The sequence below is a fragment of the Gracilinanus agilis genome, chromosome 3 (assembly GCF_016433145.1).
Source record: "Gracilinanus agilis isolate LMUSP501 chromosome 3, AgileGrace, whole genome shotgun sequence".
Lineage (NCBI taxonomy): Eukaryota > Metazoa > Chordata > Mammalia > Didelphimorphia > Didelphidae > Gracilinanus > Gracilinanus agilis.
This window is the reverse complement of record NC_058132.1, coordinates 27,228,484-27,251,136: the sequence shown is the minus strand read 5'-3', so window position 1 is coordinate 27,251,136 and position 22,653 is coordinate 27,228,484. Positions and strand designations below refer to the sequence as shown.

The window sequence follows — 22,653 nt, the reverse complement described above, 5'->3', positions numbered from 1 at the left end:
TAAATAACTGAGAGATAAGCTGAGTGGGTAAAACACATAACACAAAGATTGTGGCGCAATCCTCCATTTATTATGACAAAAAGAAAGGTTTTTTATGGAAAGTAGCATATAAGCATTACATCGTTTTTTAGGGGTATAACTTACCCACAGAATATTTTTTATGAAAAGGCTTTACCGAAAACATTTCTAGGATGCTTCTACAAATAGAGGAATATTGAAAGCAACTTTGGGGTATACAGGAATCAGGGGAAAAGAGAGTCTGGTTCTTTTGGCTATGACATTACAAAAGCTTCTTTGGTCATCAAAATAATGAACAACTCAAGGATTATCATGAAGGAAGCTTTCAGGAGATGTCTTTAGCTAGACAATACTTTTGAGCTGCTATTTTGAGATCCTGGGCTTGCCATGAAATCCCAGGCAACCTCATAAGCATGTCTTTTTTTTTTTTTTTAAACCCTCACCTTCTGTCTTGGAGTATTGTGTATTGGCTCCAAGGCAGAAGAGTGGTAAGGGTAGGCAATGGGGGTCAAATGACTTACCCAGGGTCACACAGCTAGGAAGTGTCTGAGGCCAGATTTGAACCCAGGACCTCTCATTTCTAGGCCTGGCTCTCAATCCACTGAGCTACCCAGTTGCCCCCAAGCATGTCTTTTATGACTGCTTTTCCTCAGTGGATTTAATTTGTCTTAGGTTCCTTCATATATCCTCACAATCGTATACCAAACTTGTTCAGCCATTCCCCAAATGGTGAACATTCCTCTATTTCCTGTTCTTTGCTACCACAAAAAGAGCTGCCATAAGTATTTTCATACAAATAGGTCCTTTTCCTTTAAAAAAATATCATTTTGGAATTTGGGATAAAAAAATATCATTGGGATACTTGATCTAGTACTAGTATACCTGGCTCAAAGGGTATGCATGGTTTTAGAGCCCTTTTGTGATAGTTCCAAATTGCTCTACAGAATGGTTGGATCAATTACTGTCCCAATTTTCCCACATCCCCTCCAACATTGATCATTTTCCTTTTCTGTCATTTTAGTCAATCCAATAGGTGTGAGGTAGTACCTCAGAATTTTGCATTTCACTAATCGGTAGTGATTTTTAGAGCATTTTTAAAAATATGACTATAGATAGCTCCAATTTCTTCATTTGAAAACTTGCTGCAAGAAATTTTCCCAGCTTCCTGCTTTTCTTCTAATCTTAGTTGCATTTGTTTTATTTGTACAAAACCTCTTTAATACAATCAAAATACAATCAAAATTGTCCATTTTACATTTTATAATGCTCTCTACCTCTTTAATCCTAAATTCTTGCTTTATCCATAGATCTGACAGGTAGACTATTCTATGCTCCTCTAATTTGCTTATAAGTATCACTCTTTAGATCATTTATTTAGATCATTTATCCATGTTGACCTCATCTTGTTACACAGTATGAGATGTTCATCTATTCCCAGGCTCTACCATACTATTTTCCAATCTTCCCAACAGTTGTTGTGAAACGGGGAATTCTTGTCCCAAAAGTTTGGATCTTTTGATTTATCAAACACTAAATTATTATGGTCATTTATTACTTGATGTTGTGTACCTAATCTATTCCACTGACTATCACTCTGTTTCTTAGCCAGTACCAGATTGTTTGATGATTACTGCTTTGTAAATCAGCTTGAGTTCTGGTACATGTGTCCTTCCTTCACATTTTTTCCCATTGATTCTCTTGATATTCTTGACTTTTTGCTCTTTCAGATAAACTTTGTTATTATTTTTTTCTAGCTTTATAAAATAATTTTGGGGCAGTTTGATTGATATGGCACTGAATAAGTGAATTAGGTTAGGCAAAATTGTCATTTTCATCTTATATGCTCAGCCTGCCCATTAGCAATTAATATTTTTCCAGTTCTTTAGACTGGACTCATTTTGTATGAAATGTATTTTGAAATTGTTTTGGAAGGTAGAATCCCAAGTATTTTATATTTACTGTTAATTAAAATGGAATTTCTTTCCCTCTCTCTTGGCTTGCTGGTATTTACTGTTAATATATATAAATGCAGATGGTGTATGTGGGCTTATTTTTGATCCTGCAGCCTTGCTAAAGTTATTCATTTTCCTTTTCATATTCATATTCATTCATTTCAACTAATTTTTCAGTTGGTTCTCTAGGATTCTTTAAGTATATCTTCATAACATCTAGAAAGAGTGATAATTTTGTTTCTTCATTGCCTAGTTTAATTCTTTCAATTTCTTTTTCTTCTCTTATTGCTATAGCTTGCATTTCTAATACAATATTGAATAGTGATGGCAATAATAGGCATCCCCAATCTTATCAGTAACTTGTCCTCATTTTAGATACTGGTTGGATAGATACTACTTATCATCATAGGGAAAGCTTTTGTTCCTATGCTCTCTAGTGCTTTTCAGAGGAATGGGTGTTTTAGTTTGTCAAAAGTTTTTTCTTCATCTCTCAAGATAATCATATCATTTCTGTTAGTTTTGTTATTGATATGATCAGTTATGCTGATAGTTTTTCTAATATTGAATCATCTCTGCATTCCTGATATAAAACCCACCCAGTCATCAGAATATATTGTGATATATTGTTATAATGTCCTTGCTAATATTTTGTTACAAATTTTTGCATTAATATTTCATTAGGAAAATTGGTCTATAGCAGTGGTTCCCAAACTTTTTTGGCCTACTGCCCCCTTTCCAGAAAAAATATTACTTGGCGCCCCTGGAAATTAATTTTTAAAAAATTTTAATAGCAATTAATAGGAAAGATAAATGCACCTGTGGCCATCACCACTCCCCTGGATCGCTGCAGCACCCACCAGGGGGCGGTAGCACCCACTTTGGAAATCACTGGTCTATAGTTTTCCTTCTGTTTTTGCTTTTCCTTGCTTAGATATCAGTATCTTACTTGTGTCATATAAGGAATTTGGTAATATTCCTTCTTTGACTATTTTTCCAAATTGTTTATATATTATTAGAATTGGCTGTTCTTTAAATGTTTTGGAGAATTCACTTGTGAATCCATTTGGCCCTGGGAATTTTTTCTTGCAGGTGTGTGTGTTCATTTTGTCTAATTTCTTTTTCTGAGATAGAATTATTTAAATATTCTATATCCTCTTCTGTTACTTGGGATAGTTTATATTGTAGCATTCAAATTTGTACCCAGTAAAGAATATGAGGACTTTTCTCTAAGAATAGCATTGTTCATTAATGGGGGCATGCAATTCCCACTGACAAAAATGGACTCTTTTTACAGCCACCTTCCATGAAAAAGAAACAAGTGAGTCCTGCCTCTTGTTTATAAAGGGAGTCATGTTCTCTTTCTGATTGGTCTGACTGTCAGACTCAGAACAATCCCCTGACAGTTTCCATGTTTTAAAAGAGTACATAGGCTTAGAGACCTCAATTTCCCCCTCTTTACTTCAATCCAAGAGAGATGGATCCTTATTGGGATTTTTCTAGGAAAGCTAGCACAAGCTTTACCCAGCCACATGGCCAGACCGCCATCACAATTCAATATTAATTTTCCACATTCCCTCCCCTGATTTGCTAAGAGACATAGTCTCTCCAGTGAATCATTCCAGATATAATATCTGTACATTTCAGGATTGGCTCATTAGAATATGTAAGGTACTATACATTTCATGGAGGGTCTGCCTGTGATGCTTGAGTGTTTATCATGATGTTAAAAGTGATTAATAGACATGTCGACAGATAGCCATTAAGGAGGCACCCCCCTTTTTGGCATGAGGGTCTTGCAAAATAAAATCACAGCACATGGGAAAGACATGAAAGGGATAGGTGACCCAACCTCCACTGTTCAGTCTGCTATAGCCAAGGACTCAGAGTCTCATGCTACAGCTGTCTAATTTCTGGGGATATTGTCTGTTGCTGCCATCTTCCAATTCTTAGATTCTTAGGCCTTCTGGAGTCATGCTGGTCTGAGAGCAGTTTCTCTTGCAGATCTGCTTTTTTCCTGGTCACTGATAACTTCTTTCCCTAAAATTGCTTGGAAAAGAAATCTTAACAAAATTTAATACAGTCACTAAAATTTTGCATTGCCAATAGGAAGGTCATATAGTGAGAACTGACTGAAACTTCAGCATTCTAATTCTGTTAACATAAAGGATATTCAATTATGAACCTCTGCACTTGAGTACCTGAGATGTTTTTCAGCCTTAATCTATTAGTTAAGGATTTAATATTTTTCCCACATATTTCACCAATAACCTGCCATGATTATAGATAGTTGTTATAAAAGGAAAAAGAGGGACATGTCTATAGCAGACATGTCTCTAGTCTGATATGAGTTCCAGGCAAAAGACATAGAGACAACTAGCTACATTCATAGAAATTCCATCAGCCAGTCTCAGAATCAGCTAGTTGGGAATATTTTCCATTTAAGAGGAAATGTATTACTAGGGAAATCAAAGCATGCAAAGAGTTGCTTGAGAGGGACAGAGTCAAGATGATGGTATAGGAGCAGCAAAAGCCAAAATTGCTCTATCTTTCCATACCAGTCTTTAAAAGGGGCTTTAAAAAGACAGGGACCCAAACCCAAAAACAAGATGGAGTCAGTCACAGGCCTCTCCTGCTGAATGCAACTTGAAGGAAAGGCAGAGAGAGTTGATTTTCATAGAATAAGGGTGGGAGGGACTGGAAACAAAACTGCACTCAGAGAAGTCCTGGGATCTACAATTAGGCATAGGCTGACTTTGAGTTCCTAGAACAGGGGCTGCACCAGTGGAGGAGTACCTCAGGCACACCCCTTCCCTTGAGGTCCTGTCCTGACAACAGCTGGCAAGAAGGATGAGGGGTCTCTCTGTCTGGGCACTTTTGGACCTCAGTGGTTGGCTACATTGAAGACTTGGCCCTGGGGCAGATTAGCTCAACCAGCTTGATTCAATAAACCAGCAGTTTGCAGTCTATGGGCAAAAAGACCCAATAAAAACAAAAGGCTGAAAAATGAGTAAGTAACAGAAAAAGAAAACTAACAAAAGCTTCTATGGAAAAAGACCAGAGAGCAGAACCAACAGAGGATGATGGAATACAAGGAACTATAAGCAAAACCTCAACAACAACAAAAAACCTGGTAATTGAGCTCATACTCTGGAAGATCTCAAAAAAGAATTAAAAAATAAAATAAGACAGGTTGAAGAAAATGAGAAAAAGAAAACAGTAGCTTAAAAAGCAAAATTGTAAAAAGAGGCACAAAGGTCATATGAAGGAAACAATTTCTTAAAAACCAAAATTGACATACTGGAAAAAGAAGCAAAAAAAAATCCAATGAAGAAAAGAGTGACATGAGAAGAATGGACCTAATGGAAAAGGAGGATCAAAAAAATCATGAAAGAAATTAAAAATTGAAACTGGACAAATAGAAACTAATGACTTCATGAGACATCAAGAAACAATAAAATCAAATCAAAAGAATGAAAAAATAGAAGAAAACATGAAATATCTCATTGAAAAAACAACTGACCTGGAAAATAGATCCAGGAGAGACAATTTTAAGAATTGTTGGACTTCCTGAAAGTCATGACCAAAAAAGCCCACAAAACCCTAGACATCATATTACAAGAAATTATACAAGGAAACTACCCTGATATTCTTGAAGAAGGTAAACTAGAGTGAAAGAATCTACAGATCACCTCCTGCAATAAATCCCCAAATGACAACTCCCAGGAATGTTAGAGCCAAGTTCAAGAGCTCCCAGGCCAAGGAGAAAATATTGCTATTGACCAGAAAGAAACAATTCAGATATCATGGAGCACTAGTCAGGATTACACAGGATCTGATAGCTTCCACATTGAAGGACTGGAAGGCTTGGAATATGATATTCCAGAATGCAAGGGAACTGGGTTTACAATCAAGAATCACCTATCTATCAAAACTGATGATATTCTTTCAAGAGAAAGTATGGTCATTTAATAAAATAGAAAATTTCCAAACATTCTTGAAGAACAGACTAGACTTAAACAGAAAATTTGATGTACAAATACAAAATTCAAAAGAAGCATAACAAGATAAAACATGTAAAGGCTTAGACAAGGATAAATTGTTTATATTCCTATTTGGAAAGATGATATCTGTAAGTCTTGAAAATTGTTATCATTATCATAGTTGTTGGAAGAAGTATACATAGAGGGTGTAGTAGTAAGCTATTTAGGTTGATATCTCAAAAAAGTGAAAATTAGGAGTGAAAAAGTTGATAGTACTTTGAGAAATGGGAAGAGAGAAGTAAAGTGGGGTAATTGTATCACATAAAGAAGCACAGGGGATTGGGAATAATACAATGGAAGGGAGGAAGAGGGTGGTTATGGGTAATACTTAAACCTTACTCTCATTGGAATTGGCTCAGAGAGGGAAGAACAGTCAGATTCATTAGGGTATAGAATCCTATCTTACCCTATAGAGAAGTAGGAGGGGAATAAGAAGGGAGGTGGAGCAAAGAGGAGCAAAATAAGGGAAAGAGAAGGGAGGGGACTGATTAAAAGCAAAACACTTAAGGTGGAGGGAAAGAGTGAAAGGAGAAAGGTCAAGATTAAAAGAGGAAGTCAAAATGTAGAGGAATACACAGATAGGAATCATAATTGTAAATATAAATGAGATGAACTTGCCCATAAGATGGAAGCAGATAGCAGAATGTATTAAAAACCAGAATCCTACCCTATGTTGTTTACAAGAAACACATCTGAGGCAGGTAGACATGCACAAAATAAAGATAAGAGGTTGGAGCAGAACCTATTGAACTTCAACTGAGAAAAAGAAGGCAAGAGGAGCAATTATGATCTCAGATAAAGATAAAGCAAAAATAGATCTGATTAAAAGAGATAAGGAAGGAAATTATATCTTGATAAAAGACAGTATAGATAATGAAGAAATATCAGTAGTGAAGATATATGTACCAAATGATACAGCATCCAGATTTTTAAAGGAGAAACTAAAGGCGCTTAAGGAGGAAATAGATTGTAAAACTATACTAGTGGGGAACTTCAACCTTCCCCTATCAGAACTAGATAAATTGAACCAAAATAAAAAAATAAGAAAGAAGTAAAGGAAGTGAATGAAATTTTAGAAAAAATTAGAGGTAATAGATGGAGAAAATCAAATAGAGATACAAAGTAATATACCTTTTCAGCAGCACATGGCACATACACAAAGATTGACCCTGTACTAGGGCATAAAAACAAATGCAGAAAAGCAGAAATAATAAATTCAACTTTTTCATATGATGTGATTAAAATTAATATTGGTTCACAGAGAATCAAAAAATTGTTCCTCTAATTCTTCAAAACTAGTGGGTTGAAGAACAAATCATACAAGTAATTGCTGATTTAGTTGAAGAGAACAACAATGAGGAGACAACATATCAAAATTTATGGGATACAGCCAAAGCGCAGTACTCGGGAGAAAATTTATATCCCCGAGTACTTATATCAACAAAATAGAGAAATGGGAGATCAATGAATTGGTCAGGCAACTAAAAAAAACTAGAAAAAGAAATTAAAAATCCCCAGATAAAGGCTAATTTGGAAATCCTAAAAAATCAAAGGAGAAATTAATAAAATTGAAAGTAAAAGAACTATTGAACTAATAAGACTAAGAGCTGGTTCTACAAATAAAATAGATAATATATTGGTTAATTTGATTTAAAAAAAGAGAAGAGAATCAAATCACCAGTATCAAAAATGAAAAGGGGGATTTCACCTCTAATGAGGAGGAAATGAAGGCAATTATTAGGAGCTATTTTGCCCAATTATATGACAACAATATGACAATCTAGGTGAAATGGATAAATATTTCCAAAAATATAAATTGCCTAGATTAACAAAAGAGGAAATAGAATACTTATAAAATTCTATCTCAGAAAAAAACTTGAACAATCCATCAATGAACTCCCCAGGAAAAAAAATCCTCAGGGCCAGATGGATTCACAAGTGAATTCTATCAAACATTTAAAAAATAACTAATTCCAATAAAAACTATTGAACAAAATAAGCAAAGAAGGAGCCTTACCAAATGATTTTTATGACACAAATATGGTACTGATACCGAAGCCAGGAAGACCAAAAGCAGAGAAAGAAAATTATGGACCAACCTCCTTAATGAACATAGATGCAAAAATCTTAAATAAAATAAAATCTGGAATTATAATAAATTAAATTAAATACTAGCAAAGAGACTATAGCAATTTATCACAAAGATTGTTCACTATGACCAGGTGGGATTTATACCAGGAATGCAGGGCTGATTGATGATATTAGGAAAACCATCTGCATAATTGACCATATCAATAATCAAACTAACAGAAACCACATGATTATCTCAATAGATGCAAAGAAGGCCTTAGACAAAATACCACCACCAATTCGTATTGAAAACAATAGAAAGCACAGGAATAAAAAGGGCCTTTCCTCAAAATAAGTAGTATTTATTTAAAGCTATCGGTGAGTATCATCTACAGTGGTGATAAATTAGAAGCCTTCACACTAACATCAGGAGTGAGGCAAGGATGCCCATTATCACCGCTATTTAATATTGTACTAGAAATTCTAGCTATAGCAATTGGAGAAGAAAAATAAATTGGAGAAATTAAAGTAGACAATGAGGAAATGAAACTCTTTGCAGATGATACGATGGTATACTTGGAGTCCTGGAAAATCATCTAAAAAGCTAGTGGAAATAATGACTTTAGAAAAGTTGCAGAATACAAAATAAATCGACATAAATCATCAGCATTTCTATATATTTCCAACAAAAATCAGCAAGAGTTAGAAAGAGAAACTCTATTTCAAATCCTTCAACTACAAGACAGGGTCATTCAGTCAATCCACAAGCATCTATTATTAAGCACCTGCTTTGTGATGAAGGAACAAAGCAAAACAGCCCCCTTCTTCAAGTATCTTAGCTCCTATCAATGGGTTCTGGAACAAGGAGGCTCCTTCATCCAGTCCCCAAATTTTGTTATTGTTAAATTTGGATAGTAATGCCTCACAGAGCTTTAGCAAGGATAAGGCAGGTGGTATGCTAGCCCAGAGCACAAAAAACAAAGACACCAAAAACACTATTTCTTATCCCAAGAATGGCAGGTCATTGTACATTCTTGCTTAGTTTCTGGCATAGATGGCTGGCACAGAGGTATGTGCTTTTATCTCTCCCTGGCTCCCCACCTTCAGGGTGCTTGACAGTAAGGCCTGGGGGCAGTGCCATGCTGGCGACACAGGGTATCTAAATCCAGGTCTTGAGATAGATGGGGGTTAGACCCCACTGCATGGAGGCAGTATCAGAGCACCCAGTAGGAGGTGATTGCAAGGCTGGAGGCTTAGGGTTCAACAGTGACACCCAAAGGAAAAACAAAGTAGTTTGTGAGAGTGATTCCCACACCACTCTTAGACTGGGGACAAAGTCTGGCACATCCTTCTGAGAATTCCTGTTGGTCCTGTATCTCTAACTGCACTTTGGGTATAGTATGCTCACAGCTTTCCTTTACTAGGTATTAGTGGCTGCTCATCCTGGATCATTCTTTTTCTTTATTTTTTTAGACCCTTACCTTCTGTCTTAGAGTCGATACTGTGTATTGATTCCAAGGCAGAGCAGTAAGGGCTAAGGCAATGGGAGTTAAGTGACTTGCTCAGGGTCATACAGCTGGGAAGTGTCTGAGGGCAGATTTGAAACCAAGACCTTTTGTCTCCAAGGCCTGGCTCTCAATCCACTGAGCCACCTAGCTGCCAACTCCTGGACCATTCTTAAATCTAGGGAGTGACAGGGAAGCTAATGAACCCTAGGGCTGACCCCTGAACTTATGCCTCATTCCTCCCTCCTTCCCCAGATGGCATTGTGACTTTTAAGATGTTTCCTCTAGAAAAATCGCTTTGTCAATACTTCAAAGGTTTGGTGCTTGCCTGGAGCAGCCTGTGGGAAGCTGCTCATCCTACCCATCTCCCAGAATGGGCTGGGTGGGAGGAGGGGGAGATATGGTGGTGCTGGATGATGGTGCTCCCAGGGGGAGGCATCTGGGACCTAGGGCTGGGGAAGCAGTGTGGGGTAGTGGAAACAGAGGGATGGATTTGGTTGGTCCTGGTTCTGTCACTGACTAGCTTTGTGACCTTGACTTGTGCTTCAGTTCTCTCATCTATAAGATGAGGGTGTGGGGCTCAGTGACCTTTAAGGTCTTTTAACTTTCTTGTCCAAGGACCTGGGAAGGCCATCATCCCTGGGAAGGTCCCAAGCTCTGGGGAGGGGAGTCTTGCAGAGGCTATTTGGAACCACAGGGGAGACCCTGAAACCCTAAGGGAGCTGTTGGTGCCCAAATGGATTCTGGGTGATTTTTGGGAGGGGCCAAGGGTTTCCAGTGGACAATGTCAGACCAGCAGCTCTGACCACCTCCCTGCAGTTGATAGCTGTAAGCTTCTCTGGGTGGTGTACAACACGGCGAGGAACAATTTTATGCTTCTCATGGAATTCACCCAAGGCAAAGTCAGAGATGCCTGGCTCATGGAATATATCGCATACATTGACAACAGCGTTGTGGACACGGTCTTCAAGCTCTATGATATTCCTCCATTTGTCCCTAATGGTAGGAGAAGGGATCTGAGAGGTTGAGGGGGTGTATCAAAAGGCTAGAGACCCGGGGAAATCTGGGTAGGGAGAGAGGGCTGGCTTGGACTGAAGGTGAGAGGCTGGAGTGCTGGGGGCTTGGGGGAAGAAGAGAGAGAGGGGGTTTCTGTGCTGGGTGAGGGAAGTGGGCTGAGAACTGGGAAGTTTGCTGCAGCAATGCTGGATCCTTGGGCAGATGGGGGCTTGGATTTTGTGATGCTGCTGGGCATGGAGACGTACACTGACTATCCTCTGATCATCAAGGGTCTGTGGATCAATCCTTTCTCCAACATGATGTTCATTTGGGGCAATGCTATTCTGCAGAGGTGAGGGCAAAGGGGAAACTGGATGGGGGAGGACATCCAGGCCAGTAACCATGTACAAATGCAGGATTCTCTGAGTTTTAGGGGGCCAGAACCCTCCCCCTCTAACCTCATCCTTCCTTTAGGAGTTAGCTATAGCCCTCTTCTCATCATGTCCGAAGTCACCTAGGTGACTAGAATTTGTCATGGTGGAATTGGATGGAGGGCTAGGCTTGGAGTAAGGAAGACCCAAGTTGAAATCTAACCTCAGTTTCCTTGTCTGTATAAGATGGGAACAATAATAGCACCTGCCTCCCAGGGTAGTTGAGAAGATATGAAATGAAACAGTATTTGTAAAGCTCTGGTAAACCTAAAAATATGACATAAATGCTAGTAGTTGTTACTGAGTCAAAATTCTGGCCCCTAAGACTCTGGGCTCCCTAAATGGAGCTCTGAGTTCAAGTTCTGGCCTCTGACTCATTAGGTGATTCAAGCTCTCTGTTTTCCCATTTGTCCTATAGGGACATTGGATTCTGTGATTCCTTGACTTTTTAGCCTGGGGAGTTTGGGGTAGAAAGGGTTAGGGGAGGTAGGGAGGAAGGGGCAGGAGCTGTAGGGGGTCAGGCAGAGAGAGGCTAAGTGCTTTGGGCTCCTCCTCTCAGATGCCCTTAAGCAAGCATGAGTTCCCCACCTTATCTCCTGACAGCTATGACTATAAGAATTTCATTTACCTGGCGGAATTCCCCAAGGAGTCCACCATAAAGTACCTGGCCAGCAACTACCAAGGCGAAGTGGCCTGTGTCACTGAGACTGAGGAGGTGAGGAACACAGGATGTTCTGCCTTCCTATTCTCTTCCCCCTGCTGACCTTAAGGCCTCTCCCTGGGGGCTCCCTGTCCCTTTGCCTGACCCAAGGGCTCCTAACTCCCTTGCCTAGGGCACTACCCTCCCCAATCCACCAAGGAATCTAGCTAGGCCCCCTAAACTCCTGTCCTCCCTCACTTTCTCCCTTCTTGTCCCTCCTGGGTTCTCTGCCCCCAGATCTGGTTCATTGTTGAAGGAAGCATCAAGGTGTATAAACTGTACCCATCAGAGGGCTGGGACACACTTTTCGCCCTTTCCCAGATGGAGGCCTCCAGCCTATATTTACGTAATGAGACCTCAGTCAGTGTCTTTTATGATGTTATGGGTCTGCAGCAGGTGAGTAGGACAGAATGTGGATGTTCCAAACTGGTCTGGCCACCCAAGAAGGGATCCATCCATACAAGGCTGAAATGACCTTGCTTCCTCTTTTCTTCTCCCCCACAGCTAGTCTACCAGGTTGATAAACAAGGGAATGGAAAGCTACTGAAAAGGCTACTGCCAGTGAACCAGATCTTGGTGTATCAGCAGCTCTCTATGACTACTCACGATGAAACTGAAACGTGAGGGAGCTTAAATCCACCCACCCATCTTGAATGGCAGAGTGGTGGGATGGGGGTAATGGTGGGGAAGGAGTGGATAATGGAGAAGTTGCCAGAGCCCAGAACTCCCGAGGGTCCCTCCCGTGCAAAGTCACCTGAAGGAGCCCTTTAATGTCCAGCTCAGGTGCCATCTTCTCCATAAAGCCTTCTGGGTTTCCACCAGGTGAAAGCACCCCCAATTCTTCTCATGCTCTTCTCTCACAATGATCTCACTATCTTGTGTCAGTTATTTTTTTTCACTTCTTCTTTCCTCCTCCTTGTTCTCTGGCTAGAGCCTAAATCATATCACTATTTCCATTTATCAAGTATTTGACGAATACATAAATATATGAATGGACGAATGGATGGCTGGGTTACTATGTAGATGGATGGGTGAATAGATGGATACACAGGAGAAGGATGGATGAATGAGTGCATGAGGGAATATATGAATGGACTAATGAATGAGTAGTTGATATATATAAGGATAGAAAGATAAAATGATGGATAAATCAATGGATAGATACTGACATGGATTTATAGATATTATGGACAGATATATGGATGAATGGATGAATGGATGGATAAATGACATGTGAATAAAAGAAGCTAAGGGAGGGACCATTTGCTCTGGTTGGGGCAAGGCTCTTCTCCAATCTCCTTCCCTCTGCCCTTTCTAGGTCCAAAGGCAGCATCCTTTCCTACAGTGCGGTCTGCCCTTTCCAGCTGATGCAGCTGAGGGACCTGCCAACCCCACAAATATTCACAAGGCAGGAGCGATATCATGCAGATGCCCCTTTTGTGAGTTCCATAAGTGGCTTCCACAATAAATTCTCCTTGGCCATCTACCAGGGCCTCATCTACTATCTTCTCTGGCTCCATTCCAAGTATAATAAGGTATGTGCAGATAGATCTAGGAGAAGTACAAAGCAGGACCGAGGCAGTTGGAGAACTCGAGGAGTTTCCTTCCCCAGCACCTGCCTGTACCTTCTCTGTTGCCTTTCTAGCCCTATGCTGATCCTGTCCATGACCCTACCTGGAGTTGGTGGAAGGAGGAGAAGACAGATAAGGTGAAAGAGATGGAAAGGCATAGCTCTTCAGCCCCATTTTCCTCACTCTATCCATTCTTTTGGAGGGATGGAATGGAGGGAGGGAGGTCTGGAATGTGTGTAGGCCAGACTTGGGGAATCAAAGAGTTCTCAGCAGTGTACTGCAAGAGAGCTGGTTGTTAAATTTTCCGTGTGAGCATTTATAGCATGGAAATGAGCTGTTCAACCAGCTACCAGCACACCACTCCACAGACTCTGGGACTCTGGGATCTGGGACAGGTGGTATAGTTAGGAACACTTTGATGCTGATATGGCACTGGCAAGTGCTTAGGGAAATGCCACAAGAATCTGTACTTGGCTCTGTGCTAATTAGCATTTGTATCAATCACTTGGATAAAGGCTCAATATCATCATGAAACCTGAAGCTGACAGACAGGAGAGCTAGCTTACAAATTGGATGATTGAATGTACTAAAAAGATCTGGGTCAGCAAGAGCACTGGACTGAAGCTAATATGAAGAAATTCAGGAGAGAATAAATGTAGACTTTGAACACTTAGGTTCAAAAAGTCAGTGTCTCAAGGGCAAGGTAGGGGGAAAAAAGACCTTAGTGTCTTGTTAGCTAAATATAAATTTCCCTTTTTGATATGACAGTCAAAAATGCCAATGCTATTTTTGGTTTCATTAAGGGAAAAAAAAGGAAGATCATAGGGAGTCCACCTGTACTCTGCCCCAGTCAGACTACACCTGGACAGTTGTGTTTGGTCCTCAGTTCCACATTTCCTTAATGCACTGACAAATTGCCATAGTCTAGAGGAGGGCATGAGGGATGGTGAGGGTACTGGAGATAATGCTATGGGAGAATCTGTTGAAGGAACTGGCTATGTTTAGCCTGGGAAAGAGGAGAAACAGCTGGATTTCATGTTCAGAGAACAGCTGCTGTGTAAAAAAAAAAAAAAGATTCAACTGATTCAGAGAGCTGAACTGGGAATAGTTGAGAGGGAAGGAGGAGAGAGGTAGGGAAAGGAAAATGCTAACAATTGGGTCTTTCCACTAGAACAGCTAAGCTAAGTGGTGGTGGGGGGGGAGTAGGGAAGGGAGCAGAGAAGGAATACCCTGGAGCAGGTAGGATAGAATTCTTCTTTGGGTTCAAGAGTTTCTTTCTAGCTCTTGAAATCCTGGGATCCTTAGAGCTATGAGGGCTGATAGGATGTTAGGGAGCTGGCCAGAGCCTGACCAATCCCTGCTTGGTCTTGGCAGAATTTTTTTGTCTATCTAGCCAGTAACTTTCAAAGTACATATGGCTTGTACATTAACATGGACAGCTATGTCAAGAGTTACAAGCAGGAGAAGTCAGATAGACTGCCCCAATACATCTACCTGGACAAAGGGGACATCTACAGCTTCTCTGTTTACCTCACCTCTCCTCAGTCAATGCAAGGTAGGGTTCCTAAGGGTTGGGCTGCCAGGCAAGAGGATGGGAGCAGAGTCTCTGAGTCACTGGCCCACCCTTGTTTCCCTCTTCCCAAACAGTCAGTAGCATGACGAGCAGGGGTAATTTGCGTCTGGCTGTGGTGGTGGCTGACCCCATGTGTGTGGCAACAGATGTGGAGAAGCATAATCTCATTAACCACAATGCCATCCTCTTCAAGGTGGGAAAAGCATGCATATGTGTGTGTGTTAGGCTGTGTGTATATTCCTCTGTGCATGTATCTGTGTCTGTGTCTTTTAGCTACAATTCAGTGAACCTGAATGCTTGGCCAAGGATGGAGGCCACATCCTAGGCACCAGATGAGGAAAATGGCTCAGAAAACTAAAGAAATGGTCTAGGGTCCAGACCAGGGCAGGTCTCAGTTGCAAGACCCAAGGCTTTTGGCCAGTAGAGTGCCTCAACTCACAATTCAGTACCATAAGTCAGTATTAGGTGTCTTTTATATGCCAGAGACTGTGAAAGACCTGGGGAACAAAGTCAAACAACAAAGCAGTTGTTTTTCTTCTCATGGAGTTTACATTCCACTGAAGATAGGGGCACAAACACACACATATGTAGGCACCCAGTCATCCTCACAGAAGAGTTGTGATTGCATAGTCTAGCCAGGATGGGCTTTGGGGAGCCTGGACAGAGTCAGATCTCTCCTTCCTTCTCCTCTCCTGAAGAGGACGATGGATGAAGAGGGAGAGGGATTCTGGGTCCTTAATGTCTTCCCCTCAACCTGACCAGGTGTCTATCCAGGACAAAAAGGCATGCTTTGATCAAGGAATCAGTGGACACAACCTGATGAAAACATCTGTACTCATCAAGGTGGGAGACAGGGAGGAGCCACCCTTCTGTCTACTGGGTGGGGGGTGGCTCCCAAATGACAGGATTGGCAGAAGAAAGTCTCTAGTTGACACTAAGGAGCCAAGCACACTTTGTGCCTGGCCTGGGGAGCCCAGCTTACCTCCCTCCTTGGTGCCCTCAGTCTTGATAAGAGAAGTCATCTGAAAGTGGATGACAGTAAGTGAAACAGAATTGGGGTCAGGGCGCTGTCCAGCACTGATCAGTCCTCTCTACAGGTGGTTGATTCGGCTGGGAAGTGCTTTCTTAAGACCCGATCAGGATATGAGATGCTGGTAACTAATTGAGAAGAGATCACTGGAGCCTGACAGGCTCTTGGGGACAGGAGACACACCAGGCTGGACTCTTGGGGACAGGAGACACACCAGGCTGGACTCTGGTCTTCACAAGGTTGAGGAGGAAAAAAGAATTCATTCATTCTCCTACTCCCTCAAAACTTACTCGTACTCTCTCCCTGATGTGGACATGGCAAAAAAACCGATGCAATGGTCTTTGTCTTTGGGTGGTTTCAAGTCATCCTTCATTCTCCAGTCAAAATGTTCCCTGCCCTTCAGATCCCAGAGGATGAGGGGGAAGGAACCTTAGAAGTTCCAGGCACATGCCCCATTTCCCTCTTTCTCCATCAGCTCTACATATTAGTGGACAGTATGCAGCTATAGAAACTCCTCATGCTGGGAAGATTTGCTTCTGACCTAGAAGGATCTCAGTGGGTTCCCTGAGAGAGGGGCATATAGTGTTCCTGCTTCTTCATGGCTTGGTCTAAGAGGGACAGTAAGGGAGTGGGAGTAATGGATGGATTTGGTGTTTTTCTCTTTAGTCTCCTAACCCTTCTCTTTTCCTTTCTGTCTTTTTTCCACTTCCTTGGGCAGGGCAATAACATGATACCTATATTAATTGGCTGCCCCCTGGGCAAGCGGTTGGCCTTCGACATCACTGCTACCCTTAAGTACAACAAGGAAGAAAATAAGAGATACTTTGACTGCGTGCACCCAGACCCTGAAATGCCTTGCTTCTTATTCACTGATCGTGAGAGTGGGGCCCCTGCCCAGCCCCCCAGCCCATGACCTTCCACCAGCCTAGTACTACCTCTCTCCTCTACCAGTATTTCACTTTTTCCCCCAATTCAGCCTTGCCTTTTCCTCCCATAGCTTTTGTCCCTTTCTTCCTGATCCAAGACATGGTGACTGGTGAGTCAGGAAGCTTCAATGGCAGGTGAGCCCCCTGCCTTGCCTTTCCTGGATGCCATTTGGGGAGGCCTGGGGAAAAAAAAAACCAACTATTTCCCTAGATGTTTCCTAGGGAATAAAAAGGTATTAGATAGATGCCAACTATGGGATACAACCCATACCCCAGGAGGTGCTCTTTCCTTAAATTCTCCAAGGCTATCTTCTTCTCTGTAGACCTCCCCTCCTGGGCTCTGCCTCCTGAACCACTGGGTGTGTGTTATTTTGGAGGGTGAAGGGGCAGGTTGGAGGAGAGAGGTAGTGGGGTGAGGACAACACTGTCTCTTCCTTTTCCAGAGCAGGGAAGAGTTTCTGGGGGAAGGAAGGGGACTGACTGACTGGTTGGCTGGCCCTTTATTGTCCAAGTCCCTATATCTCTGGTACAGCTACATTCTGAAGGTGATTGGTGGAGGAATTTCCCTGGATAACATCACGGATTACTCAGAGGCTGACATCTACCGATACAACAGCCCTGAGGACAAGTAACTATTGACTTCAAACCCATGGGGCTCCATGAATCCCTCCCCTATAATGTCAGTCATCCTCGGTTTACTCTTTCCAAACTCTTTTTACTTATAGGGCTTGTGGACTCAGAAAGGCAGATACATGTATAGACAGATAAACTTTTGTTGTTGTTGTTTAGTCATGTCAATCATGTCCAACTCTACTGGAGTGGTTTGCTATTACCTTCTCCAGCTCATTTTGCAGATGAGAAAACTGAGGCAAACAGGGTGAAGTGACTTGACCAGGATCACACAGTAAGTGTCTGAAGTCAGATTTAAAGTCAGGCCTTCCTGACTTCAGACTCCAGCATTCTGTTCATAGCCCCAAGATAAACTTCAGCCTCTGCAAATACTGGCATGGGTGCCTCCATCTACTAATCACAGTATCTCTGAGTTGGCAGGGACCTAATTAGCCATCTAGTCTGACCTGTAGACCTGACTAGCAATCCCATCTGTGACCACCTCGTCAAGTGGTCTTCCAATCTTTGTTTGTAGACTTTCATTAAGGGAGTGTTCACCACCTCCAGAAACCTTCAGCTGCATTCTGGGACTCTTCTTCTGATTAAGAGGCTTTCCTTTCTTTGGGATGAAACCCAATGCCACTTCTATCCACCTCTCCTCATGCACAGAATCAGATTTTGAGCTGAAAGGGTCGAACCCCCTCCTTTTAGAGATGAAGACTCTGAGGTCTAGAAGAGTAATTTGTCCAAGCTCATCTATCTAATATGTATCAGAGCTGGGATTCAGACTATCTAAATCTAGCCCCTGACCCATTGCCCATGCTTGGCTAAAGTGGGGCCAAACGATCCCTCTAATCTCTTCTGTCCACATGACAGTCCCACAATTCCTTGAAGACAGCTCTCGTGGCCCCTCTGGGTGTTCCCTTCCCCAAATTAAACATTCATAGAATCATAGATTTAGAGCCAAAGATCAGTGGCCACATCTGCTGGGCTCAATAAGTATTTGTGAAGAGTGCCTGCTCTGAGCTGAGGCCCTGGGCATGCCTATGTCCAAACATGTGCATCTTATGGGGGAATCACTAGATGGCCCCAACCTGAACCAGAACATGGTCTTTCCTCTCTCCCTAGATCTGAAAGCCACATCTGGACCATCTTAGGCGAGGAAAGAAAAATCGGTTCCTACTTTATCCTGCAGCATAATACCTCTGGTGTTCAGTATGCAAAACTCTGGTCCTTGAACCCTTCTTTCTGCCCACCCAGTATCTATTGACTATTCCCAGCACTTGGGTACAGGGATGGAGCTCTCTGCCCCGCCCCCTTTATCTGTAGCCTGCTCCTGGCCACCTTTCAGGATAGATGGATGGGGTGGGAGTGGGAAGCTCCCTTGGACGGGCAAGGCCATGACACCAAAATTCTCTCTAGGTGGCTGTGCCTGCAGAACTCTCCCTGTCATGATATTATACCTAGTCATATCTATTCCCCTGAATTCTTTTTCAAAATCATGGTGAGCAACAGGTAAGATCCTAAAGGAAAGTGAGGGTGGGATGAAGTGGAAACAAATAGAGCCTACAGTTTCCTCCTTGGGCCCAGCCTCATCCAGGAACAAACCCTGTTGCCCCTCTCTCCTGACCAGGGATGTGGACAAGAGCACCTACTGTGATTATCAGGTCATCTTCTTACTCCATGTCCATGGCCTTCCACTCAGCAACAACAGGGCCCTCTGGTATCTATGGGTGAGCCTCTCTTCTCCCCACCCTTTCCTCTCTCAAGAACTCCAATTCCTTTACCAATCTTCCCCAATCTGGTATGGTAGGAAAAGATCTAGGCCTAGAATTGGAGGACCTGCAGAACAGAATCTTGGCTTTGCCATTTCCCTATGTGACCTTGGCCAAGTTGTTTGATGACCTCTTCTGGCCTTAATTTCCTCATCTCTAAAATGAGGTAATTGGATTAGATATCCAATATGGCCTACTTTCTATGCTCCTAGGGATGAGGTTTTCCACACCTACTCCCTCCAAGCCCTAAATGACTGATTCCTTCATTGCCTTTGTTTTTGTTATCTATAACTCCTCCCCTTTCCCTCCCCTTCATCATCATCACCTCTTCCCTAAAGCCTTTAGGGGTCCTTCCCTATCCCCAGCCTTTCATCTCATCTCTTTTGGAGTTCTCAGAGATTCTTTGCTTCATTACCTGCTTTGCCCAACTGTCCTCAGGCTCAGTCCCTACCTTCTTGCCCCTACTAGTTAACCCTGTATGTGATCTTGGGCCTTCTCTTCTTCTACATCCTATGTTGCTTCCTCTTTGTACATGTAAAGAGATTCTGGAACAAAATCAAGGCTAAGTTCACTGATATCATGACTACAGGTGAGGCTTGGGTCAGTTGGCCAGAGAGGATGGAGGGAGACTAGCTAGGGGTGGGAAGCAGGGGCTAGCCAGCCAGAACTGAGGGCATGGATTGGGGGCTATCCAGGGACAGGGGCAAGGGCACTGGGAGGCTAACCCACCAGGCCTGGCTCTTTTCCATACAGAATCTTTCTACTCATACTCATCATCTTCCTCCATGCCTTCCATGGTCAGCTCTAAGTTCAGTCAGGTGCAGAGCAATGACGGAGAGAGGGCTTCTGTTCTCAAGCCAAGAGAGAAGAAAAAAACTTGAGGCTCTGATAGCCTTTGGCTATACTTTCCAGTTTCTCCTTATTTTTCTTGGCCTCTGCCCTTCCCTCTTCCTCTCCATCCCTTCTAGCCAATCTTTTTTCCATTTCAGGATCTCCCCAGCCCTCCCAGGATACCCCATTCCTCTCTAACCTTTCCAACCTCTTCCAAGTCCTTCTTTTGCTTCCCAAGCTCCCCTGTCCTCTTTTATCCCTTCTGACATCCCCCCTTCCAGTCTCCCACATCCTCTGGACCATTAAATAAAAAGCCACCTCTATGGAATGGATGTAACTCCTCTACTGTCTGGGCCATGAAAAGTCAGAAGAAGCCATATCCTTCCAAGACCTTGGACATGTTTTGGCAGAGAGAGAGGGAGACCGGAGGACAAGGGACCAGAGAAAAGGACGGGAGGGCCTCTGTCCTTATAAGGGCTCAGTGCTGGCCTATGCTTGAGAAATGACAGGTAAACTGATGCTCAGTATCTTCTAGAAGAGCCTGAAAGGAGCACATGGAGGTAGGGATGGGGTGATGGCTGTTGGAGCACTTTTCTACTTGACTTTCCTTACTGCCTGTGCCTTACTACAGACCTCTCTCTCTTTCATCTTCTCTCTCTCTCTCTCTCTCTCTCTCTCTCTCTCTCTCTCTCTCTCCCTCTCTTCCTCTCTTCCTCCTCTCCCTCTCTCACTCTCTAGTCTAGTCTAGCCAGGACTCCAACTATCAAGAGCTCTCTGCCAAAAGCAAAGCAAAGCAGCTAATTGCTTCTCTTGACTGCCTTAATTATAATTAATGACAAAATTATATACATATATATTTAAAATCATTATTTGGGACAAGATGGATGCCACCTTGAATGACAGGGCTGGCAGTTGATAGTTTCAGAATGTTCCCAGGTGTCATGAGCCAGAGGCAAAAATTGGTTGGCTCCACCCTATAAATACCCCCTAAGGAACAACAGTTGGGAGCTCAAAGCTCAAAGCTGAGACCTCAGATTTGAGCAGGCTTTTCTTGGAGCAAGAACTGGGACAGAGGGAGGCAAAGGGTGGAAGGGGTAGGCCTGAAACCTGTAACCTGTACCTGACTGAGAGAGAGCTAGTGATCAATCAATACCATTGATACTAGAGCTGAGACAGTATATAGATCATCTATCAACATCATCATCAATAGCCTTCCCTAATCTCTGGCTTGGCTGTGGCCAGCTCAAGTCAGAGTTAGTGAGTGGGTGAAGACCTCTAGCTTCTACCAGCCTAGCAATATCCAGACTTGATCAACAATTAGTTTAGTAGCCAAACAAATAACAGTAGAGTTCCCAGATCCTCAAACCTATTACCTTGTTTTCCTTTCCCCATTAATAGTTTTAATAGAGTGACTTACCAACAAGTACCTTTCCTGAGTGGTTATTCTAACAAAGCCCTTGGGAAAGGGAGAATCAATCCGCAGTCAGATAACAATGTTTCCAATAGCCAATCAATAGCTTTATCAACAACTAATCCAACCTCAGGTTGGGCCTAGTGAGGTTAACCATCTGTTTAACCTCTCAAAGGTCCTAACCTGGGCAACTGTTAGAAGGAAACAACTGACAGCTTTAATCAAACCTGTCAGGGAGGAGAGGTATAGATTACATCCATAGCTATTGTGAGAGGAGTATGTGTTTCCTCCCTCACCAACTATAGCCAGTTTAGGCCTTGGGCACCTGATCCCTCTTCCATTCATATATCTCCGAGATCTAAATACCATCCATCCTCCCAAGATCTATAGGGAGATCTATAAAGATATTATCAGGCTTTTCATTTCTTTTTAACTATATATATATATATATATATATATATATAAAAACAGAAGCAAGGGCAGGTAATGGAGGATAAAGAATGCAATGGTCCTGTGAAAAGTGTCTACAGGGGCACAACTGGGTAGCTCAGTGGATTGAGAGTCAGGCCTAGAGACAGGAGGTCCTGGGTTCAAACCTGGCCTCAGACACTTCCCAGCTGTGTGACCCTGGGCAAGTCACTTCACCCCCATTGCCTACCCTTACCACTCTTCTGCCTTGGAGCCAATACACAGTATTGACTCCAAGACGGAAGGTGAGGGTTAAAAAAAAAAAAAGTGTCTACAGATCTAAATGGGAGAAATATCAATTGCTCATGGATACACTGAGCCAATATCATGAAAAAAACACTGCCTAAATGAATTCATACATTCAATGTCGGGCCAGCCAAATTACCAAAGGATGATTTAGTGGAGTTAGAACAAGAATATTCATCTGAAGAGGAGGTCCAGAATCTCGAGAGATAAAAAAAAAAGGGAATGAAAGGAAGCTTTAGTAATACCAGATCTCAAACTCAAAGCAGTTATCAAAATAATTTGGTACTAGGTTTTAATAAAAATATAAAGGGGCAACTAGGTGGGTCAGTAGATGGAGAACCAGGCCTAGAGATGAAGGGGGGGGTGGGTCCTGGGTTTAAATATTGTCATAAACTAATTAGTTGGGTGACACTGGGCAAGTTACTTTATCTCCGTTGCCTAGCCCTTACCACTCTTCTGCCTTGGAACCAATACTGAGGATGGACTTGAAGAAGGTAAGGA

At 42.3% G+C, this 22,653-nt stretch overlaps 1 protein-coding gene across 1 annotated transcript in view; it reads left to right on the top strand.

Moving 5' to 3' along the window:
* Nucleotides 1-20,077, top strand: part of LOC123240886 (cation channel sperm-associated protein subunit gamma-like) — a 32,576-nt gene extending 12,499 nt beyond the window's left edge. Inside the window, exons 9-28 of the mRNA XM_044668599.1 lie at nt 9,841-9,900; nt 10,405-10,587; nt 10,804-10,933; nt 11,616-11,727; nt 11,950-12,108; nt 12,217-12,332; nt 13,031-13,247; nt 13,358-13,420; nt 14,658-14,838; nt 14,931-15,049; nt 15,619-15,699; nt 15,954-16,010; nt 16,605-16,761; nt 16,884-16,947; nt 17,345-17,440; nt 18,550-18,636; nt 18,844-18,936; nt 19,055-19,154; nt 19,665-19,785; nt 19,950-20,077. Coding sequence (XP_044524534.1) covers nt 9,841-9,900; nt 10,405-10,587; nt 10,804-10,933; nt 11,616-11,727; nt 11,950-12,108; nt 12,217-12,332; nt 13,031-13,247; nt 13,358-13,420; nt 14,658-14,838; nt 14,931-15,049; nt 15,619-15,699; nt 15,954-16,010; nt 16,605-16,761; nt 16,884-16,947; nt 17,345-17,440; nt 18,550-18,636; nt 18,844-18,936; nt 19,055-19,154; nt 19,665-19,785; nt 19,950-20,077 — 2,324 coding nt within the window. The remainder of the gene's footprint in view (nt 1-9,840; nt 9,901-10,404; nt 10,588-10,803; nt 10,934-11,615; nt 11,728-11,949; nt 12,109-12,216; nt 12,333-13,030; nt 13,248-13,357; nt 13,421-14,657; nt 14,839-14,930; nt 15,050-15,618; nt 15,700-15,953; nt 16,011-16,604; nt 16,762-16,883; nt 16,948-17,344; nt 17,441-18,549; nt 18,637-18,843; nt 18,937-19,054; nt 19,155-19,664; nt 19,786-19,949) is intronic.
* Nucleotides 20,078-22,653: the final 2,576 nt, after the last annotated feature.